Below are 27,607 nucleotides of genomic sequence, written 5' to 3'. Positions count from 1 at the left end.
TAGGGAACAGCAGCGTCACGGGGTCTTGGCACGCAAGGGGCTGATGTCAATGTCCCCCACTTTCAGATCACCCTCTTCCCCCGTTGAGAAAACAAGGTCCAGAGTGTGCCTGAGATTATCTTTCCTACGTGGAGTAACCTGTTTTGCACTATTTGCTTTGGACTGATGAAGCGCTTTGCGAAACCGGACATGTATCCGGAAAGCAGGTCTTCATCCCCATCTGGGTGGTGGCCTTGATTCGCCTTTTCCATTTACACGGCTTGGAGTTTCCAACTTGAGACCCTTTGAGAAACAGTCCATCTAGTTCGACACCAACAACGGTTTTTGAACTTTCTCTGTTCTCCTATGTGCCACCCTCACCATTGTGGCGGCATGGGGTCATTATCCTGTATTTGGACTCACGCCACTTGTTATATTATTCATCAATCCAATTTGTTCAGATATCGCTGTATTTTTACCCTTTGATTTCAGTATTTGCACTTGGCACGTTAGCATGTTTGTGAATCTAATGGTTATCAGCTCATTTCTATTCTAGTAAATTTGGTTTTATAGTCCTAGCCAGTTTGTGGTGGTGTTGTTTTGTTTTGTTGTATTATTTTCACCACGATTGATACTTGTGTATATTATTTATTATTATTTATATCCAGAGTGTGACCTGCCACATGCGTTGGGCCAGTCACCTCAGCATGGATGCAGAAGTCCACAACATCACATTCCCTGGATTATTTACAATCCACACCTTGCCTGGGTGTGTTTTTCCCAAGCATGTGTGAAGAACCTCCCATTTATGCAGATATTTCTCCAGAAAACAAACTTCAAGTGAGTCGGGTGCCAACATTTTCTTCCCGTCAGTGCTCTTAAAAAAAAAGAGGTGTGTTTGCTTTGGCACATTAGTTCACCCAGAACAGTGATGCAAGGGAGGCGTTTCCATGCTTCCCTTCTCCCATGTCTGCATAAATTCGGGGTTGTGAGTCCACTCCAGGCATTGGAAGGGAACACAGCTGTAGGTGTCATTTCTCACCAAGAAGAGTTTCCCACCAACTGAGAAGCCAAAATGGTAAGTGACGCTATTTTTTTTTGTCCCGCTGTTGCTCTGTCGTGGATTGCATAAAAAGGTGTGAAAGGGTTTAACAGAGAGGCAGATTTATGCAAAGAGAGGTCAAAATTACAAGGATGAGGTTTTGGAAAAGTTCCTTGCCTTCTCTGACACCTGATCCATCTAGAATGCACCTCTTTCTCCTTCTTGACCCATTAGCCGCCACTGCAGCTTTCTTTAGAGGCCAGGAAAAGGGATAGAGCAAACTATATTCAAATCAAATTAAAACAATTCTTTTAAAAGATAGTTTAAAAGACTCTTCTTAAAAACCTAAAAATTCCCTTAAAAGAATCAAGTCTTCAAAAAAGTTATATGATCTAAGAAAGTATTGAAAAGAATCCTTCCAAAGGAATTTAAAAATTATAATGTAGCACATTCGAGACCAACTGAGTAGTTTTAGGTATAAGCCAAGATACCTTTAGGGACATGGGTGGCGCTGTGGTCTAAACCACTGAGCCTGGGGCTTGCCAATCGGAAAGTCAGCGGTTCGAATCCATGCGACGGGGTGAGCTCCCGTTGCTCGGTCCCAGCTCCTGCCAACCTAGCAGTTCAAAAGCATATACCGCTCCGGTGAGAAGTTAAACGGCGTTTCCGTGCGCTGCTCTGGTTTCGGTGTTCTGTTGCGCCAGAAACAGCTTAGTCATGCTGGAAACATGACCCGGAAAAACTGTCTGCAGACAAACATTGGCTCCCTCGGCCAGTAAAGCGAGATGAGCGCCGCAACCCCAGAGTCGTTTGTGACTGGACTTCACTGTCAGGGGTCCTTTACCTTTACCTTTAATCTTAGATACCTGAAGAAGTGTGCGTGCACATGAAAGCTTATACCTAAAACTACTCAGTTGGTCTCTAAGGTGCTACATTATAAGTTTGAAATTCTTTTGGAAGGATTGTTTTAAAGACTTTCTTAGATCATATAACTTTTTTGAAGACTTTATTCTTTTAAGGGAGTTTTTAGGTTTTTAAGAACAGTCTTTTTAACCATCTTTTTAATGAATTGTTTTAATTTATTTTGACTACGGCAGACCAACACGGCTACCTACTTGAATCTATGTTCAAATCCTTAAACCTCTGAGAATAGAATCCAGACATTCCTCATGAAGCATTGGAAGTGATTCTCTGGATCATGGTACAGAAGAAATCCTGCCTAATTAAAATGATTGGCTCTGTTTGAAGGTTGCTTTTTTAATTTTAATTTTAGAATTGCAATCCCTTGCCACTCTCTCTCTCACGCGCAAGCCGGTTGGCAAGTCACATTCATCTCTCTCTCTCTCTCTCTATCTCTCTCTCTCTCTCTCTCTCTCTTTCTCTCTCTCTCTCACACACATACACACACACACGTTTAGTTTAATAGCATACCAACCCTAACTGCAATCCTAACTCGAGCTCCAACCCTCACCCTCACCTTAGCTCCAATCCTAACCTTAGCCATTCATGTATTGCTGTCTCATAGAGTCATAGAATTGTAGAGTTGGAAGGGACCCTGAGGGTCATTCTTGCTACAGTGCAGGAATCCTGCCCACAGCCGTCCCTGGATGGGCTCAAACCACCAGCTGCCTGCTTAACAGCCAGATGCACCGACCTAATGCATCACTCTGTCACAGAAACCTCTTCACACACCAGAGTCGACCACTGACAGCCTTACAACCCAGAGTATCCATGGACTGTGTGTGCTGACACATTTTTTAAACAAAAACCAAACTTCTGAGCAGTTGGAATATTTATAGATAATTAAGCCGCTCAGCTTAATTACTTAGGACTTATTACAATAACCTGAGCATCACCCTGTGCTTTAATGTAAATAATCATTTATATCTGAGTGCTCCTCTCTTTGCTGTGGCTAAGAATCCAAAACTGATGGACTGACAAAATCAATGTTTCTGAGGCATTGAATGCTATGAATTTTGAGGGGGAGGGCGGTTTACTTTATAAAAAATACCCCACTAACTATAGAATGGCCCAACTCAGCTACTGAAGTGTATAAGCTTCATGTAGAGGGAATTTTTCAAAGGCCTTGGGTTGAATCCAGTGCGAATCATACCCAGAGTAGATCTATTGAAACTGATGGACTAACTTAGGTGCATTAATTTCAGTGGCTCTGCTCTGACTCAAATTTAGTCAGATACAATCCATTTTAAAGAGAAAGAGAGGCTCTAAATATAAATATGTGATAACACCACCTTGAACGATTTGTCTCTCTCTTTTGCAGAAAATCCTCTTGAGCCTGATTGCCTTCTCTTTCACACTTGCCTTGTGTCAGGGAGGATTCTGCGAGTATAGCCAGCACAAAGCAGAGATTAAAGATGGTAGGTAAACAACAACAACAACAATGTAATGTTGTCAAGCAGCCTATTCATTTAGCCATATAATTATTTAATATTTGGGAAATGTGTTTCTGACTAGAGATGAGGGGGAAATGCACCCCATTCATTTTTTAGCATACACCTACCAAATGTGCTCCAATGCTGCTACTCTTCCAAATTTACACTTCTCCGGATGTTGTGATGCTGCTCAGAGTCTAAAATGACCTAAGGCTGCTCCCGTCTCATCTTCTCCTTGATGAGTCCCTGGTTAATCTCTTGTTTTTATTATGTATTTTGTGTTTTTTAGATTGTATTTTTATGTTGTGAACTGCCCTGAGGATGCCATGTAAATAGTAGTAATAATAATAACTGATAGAAATTGAAAGGGACAGATTCCCCCACGCACAGGGCAACCCTATTCACTCCCCACCCTGTTTTAAACTTGGAACCAGCCTCTGCAGCCGCCATCAGGAGACAGCATGGCCGCAGTATAAGCAAGACAGGTGCCCGGGGTCAGCAACCAGGACCCCCAAGAATAAAGGTGGCAAAGCTTCCCACTGCACTTCTCTCCATGTCAGGATACGCTCCACCTATTACATGTTCGCGTATCAGGCTGCTGTCAGTAGCATAGGAGGAGCTGGACAAGTGGGAAATTTGCAGTCCCTGTACTTCTCTTGCGCAGTCTTTGCATTGTGCTGAAAGAGCAGCTTCTGACTGCATGAGCTGTTTGGGGACTGGTGTTAAATATATAGGATTTCTCTCCCTAGGTAAACGGGTGCTGCCCACCGAGTGTACTGATTCCTATGATGGGAGCAAGCATCCATTGGGCTCCGAGTGGAATACAGCGGAGTGCATGAAATGCACATGTGATGAAAGTGGAATGGATTGCTGTTCCAGGTAGGCCAAAGCCACAGAATGGCACTCTTTCAAATTATTTTGCCCTGTGCTCTCCGGAAGACCTCCTGCTCAATAAACATTCATGGACAGAATTAGCTGAAGATGGGTGTCCCAAATAATCTATACATTTGAAGATAGGCTGCATAAAATTGTTGCCTACATTTCCTTGAACCAAACAGGGAATTGATTGATTCATTAAGATATTTATAGACTTTATAGAAAGCAGAGTCATGAAATTTGATCTGGTAAGAAGCACTGAGCATGTCCAGAGTGCCTTTCCAATCATCTGATGACCAGGCATTCGCTGTGTGGAGGCTTGGACCTCAGGATCTCCCTGAGTCCCAGATCCTCTCATCCGGAGACCACCTACCGTGTTTCTCCTAAAATAAAATAAGCCATAGCAGGATTTCTATGCATTTGCGAAATATAAGCCGTTTCCCAAAAATAAGCCATACCCCGAAAATAAGCCATAGTGATGCGGCACCTCCCATTAAAACAGCCTGCAGAGGCGTGGCTATGCAGCATACCGATGTGATGCGGTTAAAATAAGACATCCCCTGAAAATAAGCCATACTGTGTTTTGTTGAGGGAAAAAAAATATAAGACGGTGTCTTATTTTAGGAGAAACACGGTAGGAGTTGGTGCTGGGGAGAGGGACCCCAATGCACCCAATGGAACAGGATCCCTCCTCTTTCCTGCACCTTCCTGTCTCCTTCTGTCTCCCTCCTGCCTGGCCTCTTGGTTTCGCACCAACATTTTGCTACACCCTTTTTTGTGCATGGGTTGCAATGTTTTCTAAGGGCTTGTTTTTTTCGTGGATCGAGCAAACATCTTTCAAAACTGCTTTTCTGCCGGGTAGTTCCAATCATTCTTGGCATGTCCTAAGCGAGCAAGAGAAAGGAGCACCCCTCTCCTTCATAACTCGGGGAAACCTTAGTTTACACATTTTTCTTCTTCTTTTTAGGTACGGTTTAATTGCCGAAGTTCCGGGATGTAACGCAGTACTAAATCCAAATACATGTGAATATGAATTCTATAAACTGGATGATCCCTCCAAACCCTGTTTCTGAGCTTTACAAATCCCACACAAATTCCTTTCATGTAAGAGAATCTGAATAAATCAGTCATATGTGCATTTCTGTGTGTATCTATTGTCTATGCTTGTTATCACTAGTTGCTGAATTTGGTACGTATCATAATGATAGTGATAGACAAGCCTATCTCAGCTATCAGCAGCTATTTAGATTCTAATGGATTATTGAATATTGCTTTTTGATATAAGTTGTTTATTTTAAAGTTACTGTGACTTTTTTGTATTGGATCAGATTGTTATTATTAATGTTTGACATTTTATTAAGTTGCAGGTGGGTAGCCGTGTTGGTCTGCCATAGTCAAAACAAAATCAAAAATTCTTTCCAGTAGCACCTTAGAGACCAACCAATATGTTATGTATAATGAGATAAGAATCCAATGTCTTTGTTCAGACCAGGTTTCTCCGTGGTTTTAAGTTTGGTGATTAGTTGTAATTCAATCTCCCAGGACATTCCATAAAATTCAATCTCCCAGGACATTCTATAAAAGATCTCAAAGTAGCTGTCTTAATACAAAGAAATTTCAGAAATAGACTGGAAAGAGAAGTGGCTGAATTACATAACAAAGCTATCTTTAGCCATCTCACCCCTTGCCTTTCCCTGCAAGACTAATTACAGCCGTTAAGAGTCGTCAACAGGTTTTGCACACCTATCAGCTGATCACCCATTCCCACCACCCTTCTGAGCAATACCCCTCCCCACTCCCTCACTATATTTAAGGATCTGGTGACTTCTGTTTCAGTGTATCTGAAGAAGTGTGCATGCACACGAAAGCTCATACCAGGAACAAACTCAGTTGGTCTCTAAGGTGCTACTGGAAAGAATTTTTGATTTTGTTTTGACATTTTATTAAGTTTTTATGTTTGTTGGGAGTCGCCCAGAGTAATAGGCAACATTAATGTAGTGGCTAAATGGCCCATCACAAAGCCATCTGTGGCTACCATCCTCATTAAGTCTACTCAGAAGTAAGTCCCATTGAATTCATTTGTGCAAACTCCCGGGTAAGTGCAGGTGTGGATTTATCGTTCTTTGGGGCCCTATTCCTTCACTTAAACAAATATGATTATGTCGACATTGGGGGGGGGGGTGAGTCGACAACAATAATATTTCTGGGTTTGCACTGTGATTCCCCTCCCCAAACAACTTGGGAACAATTCCTGTTGAGGGCCAGGCAGGAGGAAAAGGTGGTGATATGCTTCTGAAATACACCCCCCCCCAAAAAAATTGAGAACTAGAGGGGGAAATACAATGACAATGCTGCTGCTGCTGATGGTGTTGATGATGCTTTTGTACTGCCTCCCAAGACAACTTGAGAATTATCTGGGGAAAGTTTATAAGAATGCCTCCAAACTGGGAACCCCCTTCCCCACAAAACGGGGGGGGGGGACTTGGAAGATTTAGGAAAAAGATCAAGACGGTTTACATTTTATAATGATTATAATAATGCATCTGCAGTGCCAACAACAACAACAGCTTGGGGAAAATTAGGTAAAAGTAGATCATGGGGCCGATGATGCCTCTGAACTGGGTGGCCTCCCGCAACAGCTTTGCAACAATCTCTGCTGCACGGCAGGCAGCAGAAACAAGAAAAGCATTGCCATCTCCTCCCCTCTCTCTCATATTCCACTGAGGCGCCTCTCAAGTAGCTGCCTGCTTCATATGTCAGCAGGCAAGAAAAGAAAGACGGCAGCCATGGGTTGATCCCCCTCTTTCTTCCTCCAACCCACCCCTGCATTTTCAAAAAGTCCCTCAAGGAGCAACACAAGCAACAGGCAATTCCTGCACTGCTCCGCATCCCAACACACACTTTTTAAATAAAAGAGTAGCTGCCTGCCTGCAGCTCCATGTGCTACACCCTGACATGTGTGCTCCCTCCTTTTCAAAAAGACTCCCCCCCCCCGACAAGAAAATGTATCCCTCCACATTTTTCATAAGCCCTTTCATGGGTGGCAAAGTAAAGAGAAGGCCGATAAGTGTGACACTTTTGAGCTCTCATGCTTTTTCAAAGGCCCTTTCATGGGCAGCCAAAGCAGAGGTGCTGAAACAGCACTTCCCCCACCCCTAACAGCATCCCAAAACCCAAAACCCTCTCTGGTTTTGTCCCACAACATCTGCCAAGGCAAGGGCTTCCCTCCAGAAGCCGTTCGTGACCCCATGGACCAGAGCACGCCAGGCACGCCTATCTTTCACTGCCCCCCACAGTTTGGCCAAACTCATACTAGTCGCTTCAAGAACACTGTCCAACCATCTCATCCTCTGTCGTCCCCTTCTCCTTGTGCCCTCCATCTTTCCCAACATCAGGGTCTTTTCCAGGGAGTCTTCTCTTCTCATGAGGTGGCCAAAGTACTGGAGCCTCAACTTCAGGATCTGTCCTTCCAGTGAGCACTCAGGGCTGATTTCTTTAAGGATGCATAAGTTTGATATTTTTGCAGTCCATGGGACTCTCAAGTTTCTTCTCCAGCACCAAAATTCAAAAGCATCAATTCTTCAGCGATCAGTCTTCTTTATGGTCCAGCTCTCACTTCCATACATTACTACTGGAAAAACCATAGCTTTTTGTTAAAAAGAAAGCCCATCATACGGAGCCCATGCTAGCATAGGTTCAGGTGCAATTACTCTAACTGCAACATTAGAAATCGGGCCCTGCTAGGCTCCTATTGCTGCGTGTCCAAACAACTCACTTACCTGACTTGGCTGAAACCCCTGACAGACAGGAATGGTCAGGCTGGCTCATTTAACAGACATTGCTTAGTAAATGAACATTATGCTTCATAACTTTCTTCCTAGAAGAGTCAGAGACTCACCTTTTTAAATTTATGTTTATTATATTTGTATACTGCCCTCCACCCAAAGATCTCAGGGCAGTTGACAGCAAAAAAATACAAAATAAACACACAAAATACATACTAAAAACAGGAAGAGAAAAAGAAGAAATGAAAGAAGAACACCTCTCCCACCCACTGGACCTCTTGGGGAGGAGGCACATGAAGAAGGGCCTCAGAAGATGATTGCAGGGTCCTGCTTTGGGGAATCAGATCCCTCCCACGGTGGCAGCCAAGAGGCAGAGAAACGATGAAAGTTCTTACCAAGCAATATGTTCAATAATTCACAAAGAGTGTCAGAGGAATGCTGCCTCCCCAAATAATGGCATTGCTCCAAGTCAAGTCCCATCCCCTCCAGGTCTCCCCTATTCCACGTCACTCCTGCATCGGCTAGTTTCAGCTTTCTGCCTCTGAGCTCTCTGTTCTACTACCCTCAATGCCCACCTGGCCCTGGAAGGGGGGCTGGTCAGGAATCCTTTCCAAGGACACTGAGTCTGTCAGCTGTCTCTCCCCTGGTGCTGCTGCTTCTTCCTGCTCTTCCTCTCCCAATATTTCCCAGCTTCTGCCCTCTGCAGCCTCTCAACTATGCCCTTCTGCAAACCACTGTTCTAAATCTATACTGCCCTCCTGTTCTCAGGAAGGTTCAGGAGAAGGGGGGTCCCCACCATTCCTCCTCAGCAGGACCGGTGCTAGGGTTTCTTGCGTCCTAGGCAAGACCACCTTCTGGCACCCCCCGCTGCCCACCCCCCGCCAAAGCCTGCTTTAGCGAGAGGTGGGGGCAGGGGCGTCGCTATGGGGGAGCGGGGGGCGGTACGCCCCCAGTTCAACCCCTGGGGAGGGTGAAGCGGGCGGCCAGCCCCACCCTCGTCGCGATCCGTGAGCCCAATGTGCGACCGGTGGCTAGCTTTATATCGGCCGGCGGCCGCTGCTCTCTCAGCCTCTCAGCCGGCTCAGCTAGCTTTCCCCTGGGAGGGGGGTTGACACTCTCGGAGCTGGCCCCACCCCCGCGATCAGCAACGCAGCCAGAGCCAGCCCGCGCCTACAGTATTCTTTTGTATTTTCTTCCGAGGCTGCTGGGCTGGGGGGGGGGTTGGCCCTGAGAGGGGGCGAGGGGCGGGCTAGCGCGACGCCACGCTAGTGGCTGGCTGGCCTGTGATGCCTCCTCACTGGCCCCGCCCCTCGTCCAGGGCGCCTGCAGCTTTCTTTTGTATTTTTTCTTCTTCCGACGCTGCTGACGCTGCGAGGAAGAAAATGAAACCGACCAGGAAAAGTAACTGGGAAGTTGCTGGGGTGCATATGTCCTCATCCCCCCCCCCAACCTCTCTTTCTTTTTGCTCGGGGGTTTGGTTTTTTCTTTTGTAAAACTGCCGTCTGTTTTCTCAACAGAGAAACAGAGAATGGTGCGCCCTCGTGGAGAGCCGGGTGGTTTGTGTGTGTGTGTGTGTGTGTGTGTGTGTGTGTGTGTGTGTGTGTGTTTTCGTGTGCATGGAGAGTATCCGATTGGTGTTTGCAAAGAGTGTTCAACTTTGGGGGGGGGGAGAGAAGAGGGACAAAAAAAGCATGAGAAATGCCTTCCAGGCACTCAGCTATGCAAAAGCGAGCGAGAGGTGAGGGAGTCAGGGAAGAGGATCTTTTGTTCGGTAACATTCTGTGCAGCATTGCGAGAGAGATCCAACTTCTTTCCTGCCTTTTCTCTCTGAATGGAGGTTCTTCTGTTGCCTCCCTCCCCCCCCCGCCCCGCCCGGCTTTCTTTAAAGGAAACACACACAAACCTTTTTTTAAAAAAAGATTTCGAAGGTTTCTCCTCCCAAAGCTGCTGTCTTTTTACTTTTACATGCAGAATTCTGTTCCTTCTTGATCCCCAAATGGCAACTTTCCCACTTTTCTCTTTTGCAAACTCCTCCCCACAACTGCCTCTCAACCCCACCCCCACCCCACAAAGAAAACAAAACCTGATTTCAGGTGCTTGTAAAACGACAACTTTTGGGGGGAGGGGGTGGATTTGTTTGGAGCAAAGCCGGGGTAACGCGTGCTGGGGGGCGGGGAGGAGAGATCCTTTCCCTGAATTAGAGATCCTTTCTTTCCTGAATTAGAGGTCTCAAACCGGCTCTGCAGCAAGTCTCCTTCCACGATACTTTCTTTTTTCATCACGTTCAGCTTGCCTCCTCCTGCGGTTTGCCTTATTAATCTTATAGCTATCAATTAAACCAGGAGGAAAAGTGCTGCCTTAATCTCTCGCCCCCCTCCCAAAATTTAGGGTATGCATGAGTGACAGTTACTAGTTCCGGAAGATCAACTCCCCCCCCCCCAGTTGTGCAGCGTCTTTCTCTCTCCCCTCCCCACCCGTTTCAGCAGCCCCGGCAAAAGACACAAGCAACAACACGGATCATCAAGCAAAGGAGCCAGAAGGCTCAGGTTGTAGCAAACGCTGGCTGTGGAGCGGGGAGGGAGAGGGATTGACAAAACCTTCTGCAGGGCAATGCAGACAACCTATGGCTAAGTTTCAAGTTATAGTTTGCTTACAAAAGATTACAGTTTTTTGTTTTTTTTAAAGTAGAAAGGAAAATAGCTGAATAGGCTATTCTGAAGGGAAATGTGCTGCATTGCCTTTTCTAACAGCCAGAAATCCACACAGTAAGGTGTGTTTCCGACTTGCTGAAATGGATGTGAGCATTTCAGGTTGCCAACGTACTAGCCCAATCCAGTTCAGTAAATGGTCAAAATCAAACTATGGTTTGATTCTGCACATTACGTTTAGCTACATATGGAGATGCAGGGGGGGGGGGTGTGTGACAATTTTTTTTTTGCCCCCGGGTACCAATTTACCGAGCTACGCCCCTGGGTGGGGGTAGTGGAGAGGCACGCAGCAGTTTCTCCGCTGTAGCTGCTGCTAGCCCGTCCCACCCACCCCTCCGCCCAAGCCTGGCCAGCGCCCTCTCCATTTTGGTGCCCTAGGCAATTACCTAGTTCACCTTAATGGACACGCTGGCCCTGCTCCTCAGTCCAGTCCCTGACAGGTAGGTTCATGTGGAGAGAGTCAGTCCCTGGTATTGTGATCCTGAGCCATTTAAGGCTGTCAGGCAGCAACACAAGCAACAGGCAATTCCTGCACTCCTCTCCATCCGAACAAACACTTAAAAAAAGGAGGAAAGTAGCTGCCTGCCACTGCTGCATGTGGCTGGCAGGCAGCAAAACTGAACAATTAGAGCAGCAAGTGGGTGGATTCCGCATTTCTTCCTCCAGAATGACATAAACACCCCTTTTCAAAAACTCCTCTATGGCTAGAGCTGCCTGGCCAGGAGGGGGCAAAGGAGCCCTGCCACTCCTCCCTGCTTTTCAAAAGCCCCTGCCTACAAGAAAATGTCTCCTGCCACTTCCATGGGCAGCAAAGCCAAATGGGAATGATACCTTTTAGGTCTCCCACTTTTTCAGAAAGTTCTTCCACAGGCAGCCCAAGCAGGGGAAGGGAAATGGCCTCAACACTTTTGGATGATGCAAAAGTTTGCCCAGGCTTCCAACAGAGTTGCCCCTCCTGCAAACCGTAGGAAGGAAAAGCAAAGAAGCTGTGATCCTACTTATGCTAATGGTAAGACATGCTGGACAATTTCTCTTCTCCCTGGAAAAATTCAATGAAATCCCACTTTCTCTGCCCACAAATAGGCTGGAGGAGTTTTAAAGACTGTTGCTCAAAGCTCTGTTTCAAATATTCCTCAAGAGGCTTCTGTTTGCCATTCTTCAAAATGAACACAAACTGAAGTGAACACAAAATGAAGATGATCTCTCCCTCATCGCAGTTGATCAGGAATATGAAGATGAGCAGCAAAGTCATTCCTCCGGGAATATGCAGGTAACCTTGGAAGAGACAGCACATGGAAGAATCCCAACCAAGCCTATGAAGAGGCGTGTAGTGGTGATAGGGGATTCCCTACTGAGGGGTACAGAAGCAGTGATCTGTGGGCCTGACAAGATGTCTCGAGAGGTGTGCTGTCTCCCCGGGGCCAAGATCAAAGATGTAACAGAACAGCTGCAAGGAATCATAAAACTCACTGACAAATATCCCTTCCTTTTGGTCCATGTGGGAACCAATGACACTGCAAGCCATAGCCTCCAGAAGATCAAAAGTGATTATGAGGCTCTGGGCAGGAAGCTGAAGCAATTAAATGCACAAATTGTCATCTCATCTGTCCTCCCAGTTGAACGACAGGGCCCAGGGAGAGGGCGGAAAATAGGGGAAGTGAACAACTGGATTTGCAAATGGTGCAAACAGGAACGGTTTGGATTCTTAGATCACGGTCTGCAGTTTCTTGAAGATGGACTTCTGGCAAGTGATGGGCTGCACCTCACAAGGATTGGAAGGAATGTTTTTGCCATGAAACTCAAAAACCTCATCAGGAGGGCTTTAAACCGACTTAAGTGGGGGAGGGAGACAGTGGTCCTGAAGGTAGGAGTCTATCAAGTACTGAAGATGATCATACAAATGCCAAGGACCAAATGGAGCAAACAGCATGCAGACCTAGTGGTGGGAGGAAAATATCCTTAAATAAGAGCCCTGGGGGAATGATCAATGGTCTTCAATGTGTATACTAATGCACAGAGTATGGGAAATAAACAAGATGAACTTGAGCTCTTGGTACAGAAAACTAAATATGACATAATAGGCATCACGGAAACCTGGTGGGATGAGTCTTATGATTGGAATGTAGTAATAGAGGGATACAATCTATTTCAGAGAAATAGACCAAATAGGAAAGTAGAGGGGGAGTAGCGTTATATGTCAGGGATGTGTATACCTGTGAAAAGATCCAGGATTTGAAACTCCAAAGCCAAGTTGAGAGTATCTGGGTCAAAATTAAGGGAGAGAAAAATAACAGAGATCTCACTGTGGGAGTTTACTATAGACCCCCAAGCCAAACTGAGGACACAGATGATGCCTTCCTGGAACTGATGGCCAAGCATTCAAAAGGAAGTGAGATAGTAGTAATGGGGGATTTCAACTACCCTGATATTTGTTGGATGTCACACTCAGCCAAGAGCATAAGGTCGAACAGATTCCTCACTGGCCTTGCAGACAATTTCATTGTCCAGAAAGTGGGAGAAGCAACAAGAGGATCAGCCATTTTAGATCTGGTCCTAACCAATAGTGATGACCTGGTTAGTGGGGTAGAAGAGGCAGGATCATTAGGTGGGAGTGACCATGCTCTACTGGAGTTTATTATACAGCGGAAAGGAGCAACCAAGCATACTAAGACTCAAATTCTAGACTTTAAGAAAGCCGACTTCAGAAAACTTAGGGAAAATGCTGGGTGAAATCCCATGGACAGACATACTAAAAGGGAAGGGAGTTCATGATGGTTGGGAGCTTGTTAAAAGGGAAATATTAAAAGCACAACTTCAGGCAATACCAGTGAGACAGAAACATGGAAGGTGCCTAAAGAAGCTAGGGTGGCTATCTAAAGAACTTTTAATTGAGTTAAGATTCAAAAGGGATATGTACAAAAAATCGAAAAAGGGGAAAACCACCAGAGAGGAATTCAAACAAATAGTCAGACTTCAAGGCAATAATTATCTGTGGCTCTGTTTGAGCTAAGAGGCTGCAAGCCGGCACAGGTGGGACTGCCCTCTTGTCCTGTCCTGAGGTTGCAGCTGGGGTAAAATCTATAGAGGGTGGTGGCAGCGAAAATAGCGTTTTGGCTCAGCTTGGAGTGGCTGAGTCAGAACGGAAAGAGTAACTCGTGCTCCTGGGGCGCTAGCAGTGGGAAAGCTGTTGGGCAAGTGGGCGCACGATTACTACACATGCAAAATGTGCATGTTAGAAATTTTCTCTTAAAATGATGATAACATTTGTATCTCCATCCCTCATGCCTTGTAGGACACAGAAAGCTACTTTTTCTACCTTCTGCTTCTGAGCACAACATAATTGTTTGCCCAGATGATCAGGCTGCTTGTTCACCTTACCATTGACAATCTTTCGTCTGTGTGGTGCTATAAAGCAAAATCCACGACACAAGCTGAGGGTGACGCACAAGGCAGCCAGGATGAGGAGGGTTTTCTGGAAGCAATACAAAAATGAGGAGACTGTTAGCCAGAAAGGGGCCTCTGAGTTGCTTAAGAATGTTTTCCATCTTAAAATTTGGCTCTGAAGGCATATTGGTAGTCAATAGAATTTCTTTAGAAATATCGGTAGGGTAGATCGGTATCTAAGCTGCAGTGCAGATATTAACATTGCACAGCTTGAAGCAATTGGATGCATAAAAATGAACTCCTATTGAAATAATAATTGTCCAGACCCATAGATATGATTCAAACCTTTACTGACCAGAACTTCATAAAACCAGGTACAAAACCAAACAGTGACACAGCCAAATAATTCCATAATATATATGCTTGTCAAAGCATAGGATCAGCATCTTCTTTAGAAATATTATATAACTCCAACCAGACCTAGATTCAAAGGTCTCTCTCTCTCTCTCTCTCTCCTTCTGGTCTCCATCAGCCTGGAACTGTTTTTCTCTCCCGGAGAGACTCCTTTGCACATCTTTCTCCCACTGTGCCTGGGAAAAAGACCCAAAGGGAACTCCCTTCAAAATGGAGTTTTGATCAATAATGTGATCTAAGGTTAAACACTCAAATGAAAGAGCAGAGAACAACAGAAAACAACCCAGCTAGAAGCTCAGAAAGCTCTCCTCTAGCTTTAGTATACCAAAATGGAATTTTCCTATGTTAAAGTCTTCAGCATTATACATACAAGTATTATCCATTCCAGTGTGCAATTAAACAATGATATTTAACAAGCTGCAGTTCTAACCCTATTTACTTGGAAGAGAGCCCCATGGGATTTTAATGTTTCATTCAGTTTCTTAACAGTCTTTCACCATAAGGTAAGAATATACAGAAAAGCTTGTTCTGGCCAACAACTCATCTAGTCCAGCATCCTGTTCTGACAGTGGCCAACCAGATGCCTGCGGGAAGCCCACAAGCAGGAAATGAGTGCCCACCTGCAATTCCCAGAAACTGATATGCCCAGACAGTGGAGGAAGTACTTGTGGCTGAGAGCCACTGAGAGCCTTCTCCTCCTCCATGAATTGGTCTAATCCTCTTTTAAAGCTATCCAAGTTGGTGGCCACCACTAGCTCCTGTGGCAGGGAGTTCCATAGTTTAACCACGTGCTGCATGAAAAAGGACTTTTATCTGACCTGAACCTTCCAATATTCTGCTTCATTGGATGTCCATGAGGTCTAATATTATATAAGAGAGAGAGAAACTTTATCACAATCTTCATGCCATGAATAATATTATAAACTTCTGTCATTCCACCTCTTACTCGTCTTTTCTCTAAACTAAAACATCCCAGATACTGCAGCCTTTCCTCATAGGAGAGTCTCTCTACTCCCTTGATTTGTATAACGGCATTATGATATGGGCAATTTTATTTTCAGTTGCTTTCTTAATTAACTCTAGCATGGAACTTGTCTTTTTCACAGCTGCCGCACAACCACAATGGGTTACAGCAATTTAAAATTCAATATTACAAGCAACATAAAACAAGTTGAAGTGGTTTACAAGATAAAAGCAGAAGAAAACACAAGCTCCAAAAACAATAAAACCAAACCAACAAACTCTAAAAACAGCAAAATTGTCCCTACAAGCTCTAAACACAGCAGGACAACTTCAGAAATAAAACTGATATTTCCTAGATGGCTGGGCCACAGCTCAGGGAAGGTATTAAAGAGGATGTTGATGGTCTCTATGCATCATGACAGTAGGCACCTTTCTGGTTTTGGCAAGTTGTTAATTCTAGAGACCTCAAACCGCAACACTAAGAACCCAGTTTCTAGTACAGGCTAAGAGAGTCACTGGGCGAGGCATTAATCCTGTTAACTCTGAACGGCAAGCGATATGAATCTGCCTTGAGATGGAAACCTTCCTGGGATTGTTATCCAGCCCCAGTCAAAGACACTGTAGAGGACTTTAAGAAGACTTAAGGATCCTGCTTACCATTCTGGCTTTCTGGTTTTCAGTTGGCAAAGCCCTCTTGGTGAGAAGAATTCTCTGGGGGGGGCAGTGAAAGTTGGTGACCACAATCTGTGGATTATGCAGTAGCAGAGGCGTAGCGAGCCGCCTTGCCACCCGGAACGGCAAACTTGAAGTCACCCCTCCCCGGGGGGCGGTGTGCCGCTCCCTAGCGCGCGTACCCTGACATCACGACACATGCATCGCCTCCTGGGTGGACTGCGCATGTGTGGACATGCGCAGTCCACCCAAGATGGCAGGCGCAATCGGCCGGCACCCCTTCCGTGTGGTGTGGCAACCTTTAAGGCTTTTAAAAGTTGCCGCGCCGACCATATCGATCGCGGGGGTGGGGCCTGCCCCCAGAGTGTCACCCCCCAGGGTAGTACCCGGGGCGGCCCACCCCCCGCCCCCTTGCTCCGCCCCTGTGTAGTAGCAAAATATAGTCAAGTGAGCGGGAGGAGGGGACAACCGAAGGGGATGACCTTCCCTGACCTGCTTGCCTGGGTGGGCTCATGTGCCACACTGAAAACACCCACCCAGCCACCTTCCCACGCGTGGTTTCTTCAGAAGAAGACATTTTCATCCCAATTACGTGAGGTTTGTTTTTTTACTGAGATATGTTGGGTACTGGCAGAGTCTTATCAGCTTCAGAGATTTGTGTTGATAAAATAAAATAAAATAAAATAAAATAAAATAAAATAAAGTCCCTTTACAGCACTCTCTGACGATAATAAGACGTGTTACCAGAATCTTGACTAATAATTTGCTGGTTTATTCTGCAATTCCTGCAGTCTGTCCTTAAATAACAAGGACATTGTTTCCTGGCAGGAGTTCCTGGGAAGTCACAAAGCCAAGTTTATGTCAACATTTCCCAATCAGATGTCCTCCAAATTTTTGGACCACAACTCCTGGCCAACTCTCCTCAGCCTTTGCCCACAGAGCCAGTCACCATGTTTTGTTTGTTTTTATTTTATTTGAGAAAATTTACAGGCCACCTAATTGTGAGGAAACCTCTAAATGGTTGTTGCTGTTCTTATTTCAATTTCTTACCTGCTCCTCACCACAAGGTCCAAGGGCAAATTGTAACACCTTAAAAATAAAATATTTAAAACTGTCGAAAACAAGTTAAGATTGGAGATTCTGCTGGTTTACTACCCGCCTTGCTGCCCAGCAGTCTCCTTGCCTGAGCTGGTCTCGAAGGCGGTGCTGAGGACTCCCAGACTGCTAGTTTGGCTGGACTTCTGCATCCATGCTGAGGTGACTGGCTGTAGGGAGGCTCAGGACTTCATGGCTGCCGTGATGGCCATGGGGTTGTCCCAGCACGTCACTGGCCCAACGCATGTGGCAGGTCACACTCTGGATATAAAGAATAATAAATAATATACACAAGTATCAATTGTGGTGAAAATAATACAACAAAACAAAACAACAACACCACAAACTGGCTAGGACTATAAAACCAAATCTACTAGAATAGAAATGAGCTGATAACCATTAGATTCACAAACATGCTAAAGTGCCAAGTGCAGATACTGAAATCAAAGGGTAAAAATACAGCGATATCTGAACAAATTGGATTGATGAATAATATAACAAGTGGCGTGAGTCCAAATACAGGATAATGACCTCGTGCCGCCACAATGGTGAGGGTGGCACATAGGAGAACGGAGAAAGTTCAAAAACCATTGTTGGTGTCGAACTAGATGGACTGTTTCTCCAATCCTCTACCGTTGGTATAATTTTCAATTTCCAATTCTGAGCCAGTAACATTCTGGCTGCTGTGGTGGCGTATAAAAAGAATCTCTGATCTTTCCCTTTAATCTCCACACCAACCAAACCAAGTAGGAACGCCTCTGGTTTTTTTGGGAATGTATTGGAGAACAAGATTAATGGAATATTCGGAACTAGCGAGACTGACTGCAAGGATAAGAGACCAGAGAGATCAACAGGTTCAAAATGATTGGAGTAAATTTCTGAAATATTTAGAAGTCTATAATTATGTAAATCACTAACAGGTATGACAGAACACTTGCAACCTAGCAGAAAAGTATGATCAAGATGGAGGTATGGTAACAGGGAAAATAGAATCTGAGATTCTAAGGGAAAGTGGACGAATGATGTAAATTAAGAAAACTAAAGTAGAGAAGGAGGGAAGTCAAAACTCGGCAGAGTTCTTCCAATACTGTAAAAATTGTTTTTGGCATATGTGTGTTAAGTTTTGTTTATTTTTGAAAATCAAAAATATATTTGCAAAAGAACTAGATGGACTGTTTCTCAAAGGGTCTCAAGTTGGAAACTCCAAGCCGTGTAAATGGAAAAGGCGAATCAAGGCCACCACCCAGATGGGGATGAAGACCTGCTTTCCGGATACATGTCCGGTTTCGCAAAGTGCTTCATCAGTCCCAAGCAAATAGTGCAAAACAGGTTACTCCACGTAGGAAAGATAATCTCAGGCACACTCTGGACCTTGTTTTCTCAACGGGGGAAGAGGGTGATCTGAAAGTGGGGGACATTGACATCAGCCCCTTGCGTGCCAAGACCCCGTGACGCTGCTGTTCCCTAACGGGGGAATAACCAGACAAGACAACAGCATATGGGTTTTATGGGTTCGAATAGGCCACAACTTTATTGGTTGCAGATGTGAATGGTTTGGCAAAGGCATTGAGTGAAAATGAATTACATCACTCCAGCTTGCTAAAGGTAAACCACCTACAGGTAAACCATCAGTAGGGGGCCCTATGACCTCCATCAAATAGGGGTACCCCGAGGGCTCCCCATTGGAGGAGTGCTATGGCCTTAGCCCCCACCTGGCTGGCAGACCATGGAAAATGCTGATTATTGTCATTATCAATATTATTTAGTCTCCTTCTTCTTCATTTATTTGCATTTCCAATACAATTCCAAATTATTACGTATTCATTTACTTTCCAAGATACAAACATTAGTGGACTTCCCTTCCTCTCCTTCCATGGCTCTTGTTACACAATCCATCCGTTTCTGCATCTTCTTAGTTTCCCAACCCTTTCTCTTTTACTCTCCTTATCTCTTGTTCTTACAGTACTTACACTCCTGCTAAATTAATTGTCTGTTTATAATAATTTCCCTGTCGGAATACGTTTCACGGATCTGCCATGGATTCATATTTATTTAGTTATTTAATGAGGTTTTCGAGATCTACTTTTGGTATAACTACGCGCAAAAGCGAAAGTGAAAGCATGAATGAATAGTGTGGTTCACTTATGAGATTAATCCGCCTTTATTTTATAGTTCCAGTCATGTTCAAAGTTGTTAATGAGCGTTAAACTTGCTTCCCGCCTTTTTGGAGGGCAGCAACAGTGATTTTATTGGTTGAGGCATTAATGATGATGTCACGTTTGTTCCCTAATAAAAGGCAGAGGCACCCCCGCTTAGGCACGTTTTTCCTTGGTTTCTTTGGTTTAGTCAGTCGACGTTCTTTTACCTTAGTTTAAGTTCAGGGTTTAGTTTAAGGGTATTGGGAGTGGGTTGGACGGGTTGGACGGGTTTTCTTTAGTTAGAGTTAGATCGCGGAAGATCATTCGGTTTAGTTTTAGACAGGTTCCTTTTAGGTTTAGCCTAGGGTTAGGCTCGCGGAAGATATTTCGGTTTTAGCGTTATTTAGCTAGCCTCGCGGAAGATTGGGCGCGCAGGGACTTTAAGCTTAGGAGAACTTAGCTTAGGGGACGAGCCTATGCGGGTTCTGCCGAAGCCACTAAAGATACAACCGGTGTCTGTCTTCCTTTGGGGGTAAAAGGGGGAGTAAAAGGTTTAAAGTAAAAATTTTGTTTTTCTTAAGTTGGTCCATCTATTCAGAGTCAGGGTATATTCTTTTTCACGAGGCAACTTTTCACTAAGAAGGCAACTAGGAACTCATACACCTTCGGAGTCATCAATTGGCTTACTCAGCTTCCTTCGGATTGTGAGACTTGGCCGGCGACCGTGCTCAAAAGCACGCGGAACGCTGGCCGCTTTCCCCGCAACTGGTACCTCGTGCATGACCAGTTCAAGTTGTGCACGAGGAGCTCCAGCACCCAAACCCCGACATTTCCCATGTAATCTATATAAATTATCCAATCCTCCATAAACCTTTTCTGCTCTTGATTTCTATTTAGTTGCTTCTGCAAGCAAGCAAACCAACAAACCATTAATGCTGAAACTTCAATATCTTCTGTGAAACGTTTTCCAAACTGTCTCCATGGCAGGAAAGGAGCAAGTGCCATTGGGCACATTCCATGTCCCACTTACAGGTGAGACTGAGACTACAGCCAAGAAACGGAGGAACATGGAACTTGTAAGGTAATCAACTGTAATGATAGCATAATCTGTTATGGTAATTTGTTACTTTAGTTTAATTGTTGTCCTTATTGTTATTAACATATCAGCTGTCATAAAACTGCCTCATTGTGAATGACACCTCAATATATTTAACACTAGCTGACCCGGCCACGCGTTGCTGTGGCTCATTTTGTGAAATGGCAAAGGAACATGTAAAAGAGAAAGCGCATGCCTCCCCACAGCTTCTCCCGTTGAACTTCCGCCTGCCTCATGTTTGTCTTCCCCCGTTTTAGCCTTCCTCTCCACAGCTTCTCCCGTTGAACTTCCGCCTGCCTCCTGTTTGTCTTTCCCCTGTTTTAGCCTTCCTCCCCACAGCTTCTCCCGTTGAACTCTTGCCTGGCACCTCTCTGTCTCCCTCCCCCCCGCTTTCGCCTTCCTCCCCACAGCTTCTCCCGTTGAACTTCCGCCTGCCTCATGTTTGTCTTCCCCCGTTTTAGCCTTCCTCTCCACAGCTTCTCCCGTTGAACTTCCGCCTGCCTCCTGTTTGTCTTTCCCCTGTTTTAGCCTTCCTCCCCACAGCTTCTCCCGTTGAACTCTTGCCTGGCACCTCTCTGTCTCCCTCCCCCCGCTTTCGCCTTCCTCTCCACAGCTTCTCCCGTTGAACTTCTGCCTGCCTCCTCTCCATATTTTCCCCGCTTTCGAATTCCTCCCCACAGCTTCTCCCGTTGAACTTCTGCCTGCCTCCTCTCCGTATTTCCTGTTTTTGCCTTCCTCCCCACAGCTTCTCCCATTGAACTCTTGCCTGACACCTCTCTGTCTCCCTCCCCCCCACTTTCGCGTTCCTGTGGTTTTTTTTGTGTGTGTTTTTTTTGCTTCTTAAAATTCTCCTGACCCCAAGAATATTCTGGAAGCTCCTGTTTTCATTCTTCCCTGTCCCTTTAGAGCAGGGGTCAGCAACCTTTTCCAGCCGTGGGCCGGTCCACTTTCCCTCAGACCATGTGGTAGGCCGGACTATATTTTTTTTAGGGGGGGGGGGAATGAACTAATTCCTATGCCCCACAAATAACCCAGAGATGCATTTTACATGCGAAGCTGCGGCGGCCATTTTAGGTTAGGGCACTGGAGCCTTAAAGAGCATTCTCCCCTACCCCAGTCCCAAAATTACCCAGTCCCAAAATCACGCACCCCAGCGATACAATCCCCTCAGAGCTGGTCTTACTCAGTGCGACCTCTCAGGCATGCCTCCTGCTCCGTGTTTTTTTTCTCGGCACATGCGAAGCTGCGGCGGCCATTTTAGGTAAGGGCAAAGGCATTGTTGCTCTGGCCAGGTCTGATGACGTCAGCAGGCAATCTGCCTTTCTATTGGATGCTGTTGGAGTCTTCATTCCTTTTGCTGGTGAGGTATAATAGGCGCGCCTTTTTGGCCTTTATTCTATATTTTAGGCATGACAGGTATGTTTTTTTTTTTAAAATTTTTATTATGCTATATCCTTCCCCCATGGTCATGTTACGCTTTGTCCTAAATTTGATGTGATTTGGTCCAGCGGTTACGGAGCAAGGTGCAGCTGGATGCGCACGCAATGGGAACGTTTATATATATATATATATATATATATATATATATATATATATATGTTGTTGTTGTTCAGTCGTTCAGTCGTGTCCAACTCTTCGTGACCCCATGGACCAGAGCACGCCAGGCACGCCTATCCTTCACTGCCTCTCGCAGTTTGGCCAAACTCATGTTAGTAGCTTCGAGAACACTGTCCAACCATCTCATCCTCCGTCGTCCCCTTCTCCTTGTGCCCTCCATCTTTCCCAACATCAGGGTCTTTTCTAGGGAGTCTTCTCTTCTCATGAGGTGGCCAAAGTACTGGAGCCTCAACTTCAGGATCTGTCCTTCTAGTGAGCACTCAGGGCTGATTTCTTTAAGAATGGATAGGTTTGATCTTCTTGCAGTCCATGGGACTCTCAAGAGTCTCCTCCAGCACCATAATTCAAAAGCATCAATTCTTCGGCGATCAGCCTTCTTGATGGTCCAGCTCTCACTTCCGTACATTACTACTGGGAAAACCATAGCTTTAACTATACGGACCTTTGTCGGCAGGGTGATGTCTTTGCTTTTTAAGATGCTGTCTAGGTTTGTCATTGCTTTTCTCCCAATAAGCAGGCGTCTTCTAATTTCGTGACTGCTGTCACCATCTGCAGTGATCATGGAACCCAAGAAAGTGAAATCTCTCACTGCCTCCATTTCTTCCCCTTCTATTTGCCAGGAGGTGATGGGACCAGTGGCCATGATCTTAGTTTTTTGATGTTTTACCGTATATACTTGAGTATAAGTCGACCCAAATATAAGCCGAGGCACCTAATTTCCCTACAAAAATGTGGGAAAGCTTATTGACTCAAGTATTAGCCGGTTCACCTTTGCCACTGTGGTAGAGGAGGAATGAGCAGCCCAAAGCAGCCCTTTGGGCTGCTCCTTCCTCTTCCTCCTTTGCTGCTGTGGAGCTCACCCCGTCGCAGGGTTTCGAATCGCCATTCTTCTGATTAGCAAGCCCTAGGGCTCTGTGGTTTAACTCACAGCGCAATGTTCCCTTGTGTTATACAGAGAAGGCTGGGATCCTGTCCTGTTTAAGCAGGAGCCAGGGAAAGTGAGCACCTGTGGGGTTTTAATACTTCCTTAACTGATAGGCTTTCTGTCTTCTGGGGTCTAAAGTTTGCATTTATGTGAGCAGTTCAGGAATGGAACAAGCTGCCTGGGGAGAGTAAAGAACCACCGTTCTTGTACACTTCTTAAGGAATGGTTGACTTGAGTATAAGCCGAGGGCAGCTTTTAAAGCACAAAAAGTGTGCTGAAAAACTAGGCTTATACTCAAGTATATACGGTATATATATATAGATAAATGTTAAAAAGTCTCCATGCATCGATTATTTCAAGATGGCACGCAAACATCATTCTTCCCCTCCCCTAAAGATAGACATGTCTTTGTATGCAATAATATTTTGAAAAACAAATTGGGGATCATGTAATGTTGCATAATTGAATATAATGCATAATTTTAACTTCTTCTAACTTCTTGCTAGGTCTTATTACTTTACTTGTCAGCATTTAATGTTTCCGACCAATTTTTTTTATTGATTTCACGATATAGCCAATTTTCATAATTTTATTTTTTTTAAAAAATATTGTATTGCATTTCCATATTATATATTAAAATACAATCAAATTATTCCTTTTATCAATTTTTGCTCCTCTGAGCTTACCGACTTCCCTCCATCCCACCCATGGCTTTCAAAATTCCTCATATATCCTCGCATTTATACATTTTTCAAATCTACATTTTCTTTTTAAATTTATCTTAGTGTTTAAATAAAAGTAAAAAGGTACTAATTGTAAAAATTACAACACTTTTTACAATCCTGCTAGTGTTGTTAATTGATTACAATGATCCTTTAAATATTGCGTAAATTTACTCCAGTCTTCAATTTTAAATACCCCAAAACTAAAAACAAGTCTGAACTTTTGGCGGAAAAAACAAACCTATAATAACTAATATTAGTTTAAATTTTAAGATGAATGACTTTGTTTCATTAATTTTTTTCTATCACAGCTATGGATTGTAGGTAAGTTGTGCCCAGTAGCCATTTCCCCCCCACAATGTGCAAAAAAGGTAAAATTTTGTCATAAGACATAAAAAACCTGTAGAATTCATTCTTTGTCGAGAAAGAGCATGTCCTTGCAATAATTTTCACCATCAAAACCTTTTGATTCCATCATGCCCACATGCTGAGAATGGAGGTTTTCTAAACCTAGTTTTCCCACCCAAAAAACTACATTTATAATTTTTAAGGCATTTATGAAATCTTTTGAGTGCTGGTGTATTTTTTCCTGAAATCCTCATCATGTTATTGAGCTTTGTGTAAAATTTCCAAGAGATCTGATCATTGGTTATGGAGAGAAAAAAATAAAATGCACAAGGCCAAGGATCTCAAGAGGGACAGAAACGCAGATTTTCACGAAACTTTGAAGTGCTATAAAATAAAAACCGTTTGAGATAGAGGGGAAAATTTAAGGGGGTGTCTTTCAACCATAAGGGAAGGGTGCACACCAAGTTTCATCAAAATCCGAGACGGTGGGTGACATGACCGTGTTGAACTGACGTGGATGCAAGGAGTTGAGAAAAAGGAGGGGGACTAGAGAGGAGGGGTGAAGGTGAAAATGGGGGTGCAAAGGGGGTTCCAAAAAGGAGGGGGGAGGATGAGGCAAGGAAATAGGGTGGAATATTGTTACGTACCCCCCCATCTCCATAGCAATGTGAAATTTCAGGAGTTCCTGGTTCTTACCCAGGGCTCCTGATTACTTTTGGGAATGAGAGGCTGTGATGTCTTGATGATATATGGTTTATTTACATACATGTACAACCTACGATGGAGGGGTTTCGAGGATGACATTCCAAGAAGGCCCTACTTTCCCCATGGCTTCCTCCTTGGATCCAAACTCCCAGCTCCCATTCTTCTCCCACCCCTACCGCCTTTTCCCACTACAGCTCTGAAACTCCCCTTCCCCAGCTCTGGCATTGTCTTTTGCTAACTCCCCAGGGCCAGGGACTGGATGTGCGATGAGGAGTGGTGGGAGGCACCAGCCGGGGAACCCCCAAGGGGAACCACAGCAGGAAGGCTCAGAGCCAGAGGATTGGGGGTGAGCAGGGAGAGCCGGTGATGGGGAGAAGAAGTTCAGACTCTGAAGCTGAAGCAGAGGAGGGAGGTCAAGAGGCTGTGGAAGAAGCCAGGGAGTCTCCCTCTCCTGCTGTGACAATCTCCCCTCCCCTCTGGTCTCCAGGAATGTGCAGAAGAATGAGGAGAGCAGAACAGAGGCCAGAGGTGCGCAGGCGCAGCTTGAGGCGGCTTGGGAAACACCCAGCAGAGGAGGAGCTTTAGAAAGGGGGGAAGGTGGGGACCTTCAATGCTGTCAACTGCTCCATAGGCTTGTTGAGGAAACAAGTTCTCAGGGAGGTTGCACAAGAAGGCCAGTTGGGGAGAAAGTCTTTCACTTTTCTTGTTAAAACATTGGAGGCGCAGGCTGAGAGGTGAGTCAGTCTCAACGGTGGTTTCTTTTTGGCCAGCAAGTCCACATTTTGGAATAGGATACCAATAAAATCTATAGTAGTGGATCCACCCCGTCTGGCGAGCTATTCCTGCTCTGAATATTGGCCATGCTGAATGGGGCTGATGGGGGCTGGAGCCTGACCACATTTGGAGGGCCATAGGCTCACCACTCTAGCTGTAGATAATACTGAGTTATATGCAGTGCTACTTTTCTAGAAAAAGAGGTGCCAAAGCTCACTATTAACACCTCCCTTGTTCTCTTATAGTGGCGCCCACCTGAGAGGTGCCAGAATTAAGTTCTGGCTGAAAAAATGCCCTGGTTACATGGACCAGTGGATGGACCATCTGAGGCAGCTTCCTGTGTCCAAGGCCAAGCCGTCCTCTAGTGGCATATGTGGGAGAAGCTTTTGTGAAGCTCATAATTGCCTCCAGCCAGATTAGTAATTAACTAGAGGTTTTTGATTTGGTGTTCATCTTAATAATCAAAATTTTCTGAAGCTGGTCAGATGCTGCCATCACCCAACTTATCTTGGCACAAAAGAAACCTCAACTAACTGTGATGAAAACTATTAGTCAATTCAGATCTGAGGCACTGTTAATGGGTGGTTGCCTAGACTGGATGGCTGGGAGGTTGCCTGCTCTTGACGGGGCTAGACAGTGAGGAGGAAGACATTTGGCAGCCCAGCCCCCCAGGCTGAAGTCCTCACACCTGACCTTGGTTAAAGTGGGGTCAGGGTTATGCCAACAGAGCCCCCAGTCAGCAGAGGCCTCTCTCTGTTTCACTCAGTGGAAACAAAGATGTCCTTTCAATAGCTATGGATTTTATTTTTTATTATTTTATTTTAAAGATCGGAGACAGAGGGGTGTGTAACTCCTCAGTAGTATTCCAGTCCTCATGTATGACAGGAGCAAAAAACAGCTTTGTTAAGTCAGAGGACATGGCTTGGAGGGGTCGTCTTGCTTATGGTATCTGTATTCGCATGTTTGGGGATCAACAACTGCTGTGCATCCGCCAATGTGTACAATGCCACCATATCTGGAAAAAAGCACACATAGAATCATAGAATTGTAAAGTTGAAAGGAACTCCAAGGGTCATCTAGTCCAACCCCCTGCAATGCAGGAATCTCAGCTAAAGCATCCATTGCAGATGGCCACCCAACTTCTGCTTTAAAACCTCCAAGGAGGGAGAGTCCACAACCTCCTGAGGGAGATTTTTCCACTGTCAAACAGCTCTTACTGGCCTTGATCATCTTGGTTGCCCTCCTCTGCACACCTTCCAACTTGTCAATATCCTTCTTAAATTGTGGTGCCCAGAACTGGACACAGTATTCCAGGTGTGGTCTAACCAAGGCAGAATTGAGTGGTACTATTACTTCCTTTGATCAGGACACTCTACTTCTGTTGATGCAGCCTAGAATACTTCTGTTGATGCAGCCTAGAATAGCATTAGCTTTTTTGCTGCCGCATCACACTGTTGACTCCTGATAAACTTGTGGTCTACTAAGACCCCTAGATCCATTTCCTATGCACTACTGGCAAGCCAGGTGTCCTCCATTTTATACTGATGCATCTGATTATTCCTGACTAATTAAGATAAGTGAACTTACCTTAATTTGCACCAGCCATTTGAGGAACGGTGTGGCATTACAACACAAGTGAGAGCCTCCAGCTGCCTCTAGACTCTATCTGCTCTCATTCCTTTCCCTGCTCTGCAGGTAAAGAGTCAGCTGCTGCTGCTGCTGCTGTTTTGGGGACAACACTTTCAAAGTGGTAAATAACTCTGTACCTGGCACAGCAGCGCATCTCACTTGGATGGCAGTGACACTCCATGCACTCAGCCGTATTCCATGTAGTCCAAAATGGATGTTTCTTTCCATCAAACTCATCAACACATCCAGATGGAGTCACATTTGGGTCTATGAAGAAGTTGAAAATACCCTTTTAGTTTTATCTGCATTTGTGCCCAAAACACCAAATATCAGCAAAGTCCA

The 27,607-nt window shown here is 44.9% G+C and overlaps 1 protein-coding gene across 2 annotated transcripts in view; it reads left to right on the top strand.

The window, feature by feature from the left end:
- The first annotated feature begins 939 nt into the window (after nucleotides 1-939).
- The window catches only part of LOC117052237 (small serum protein 2-like), a 121,752-nt gene continuing 95,084 nt past the window's right edge, over nucleotides 940-27,607 (top strand). The window contains exons 1-4 of one of the 2 annotated variants that reach the window (XM_033159024.1): nucleotides 954-1,057; nucleotides 3,303-3,399; nucleotides 4,164-4,293; nucleotides 5,258-5,428. In XM_033159024.1, coding sequence (XP_033014915.1) covers nucleotides 1,055-1,057; nucleotides 3,303-3,399; nucleotides 4,164-4,293; nucleotides 5,258-5,363 — 336 coding nt within the window. In that variant the 5' untranslated portion in view covers nucleotides 954-1,054 and the 3' untranslated portion in view covers nucleotides 5,364-5,428. Of the gene's footprint in view, nucleotides 1,058-3,302; nucleotides 3,400-4,163; nucleotides 4,294-5,257; nucleotides 5,429-27,607 lie in introns of those variants that run through there. The other variant, XM_033159026.1, reaches the window with a different exon arrangement.

This window comes from Lacerta agilis, chromosome 8 (assembly GCF_009819535.1).
Source record: "Lacerta agilis isolate rLacAgi1 chromosome 8, rLacAgi1.pri, whole genome shotgun sequence".
Classification (NCBI taxonomy): Eukaryota; Metazoa; Chordata; class Lepidosauria; order Squamata; family Lacertidae; genus Lacerta; species Lacerta agilis.
Note: the sequence above shows the minus strand (reverse complement) of the source record. Positions and strands in the feature narration are given on the sequence as shown.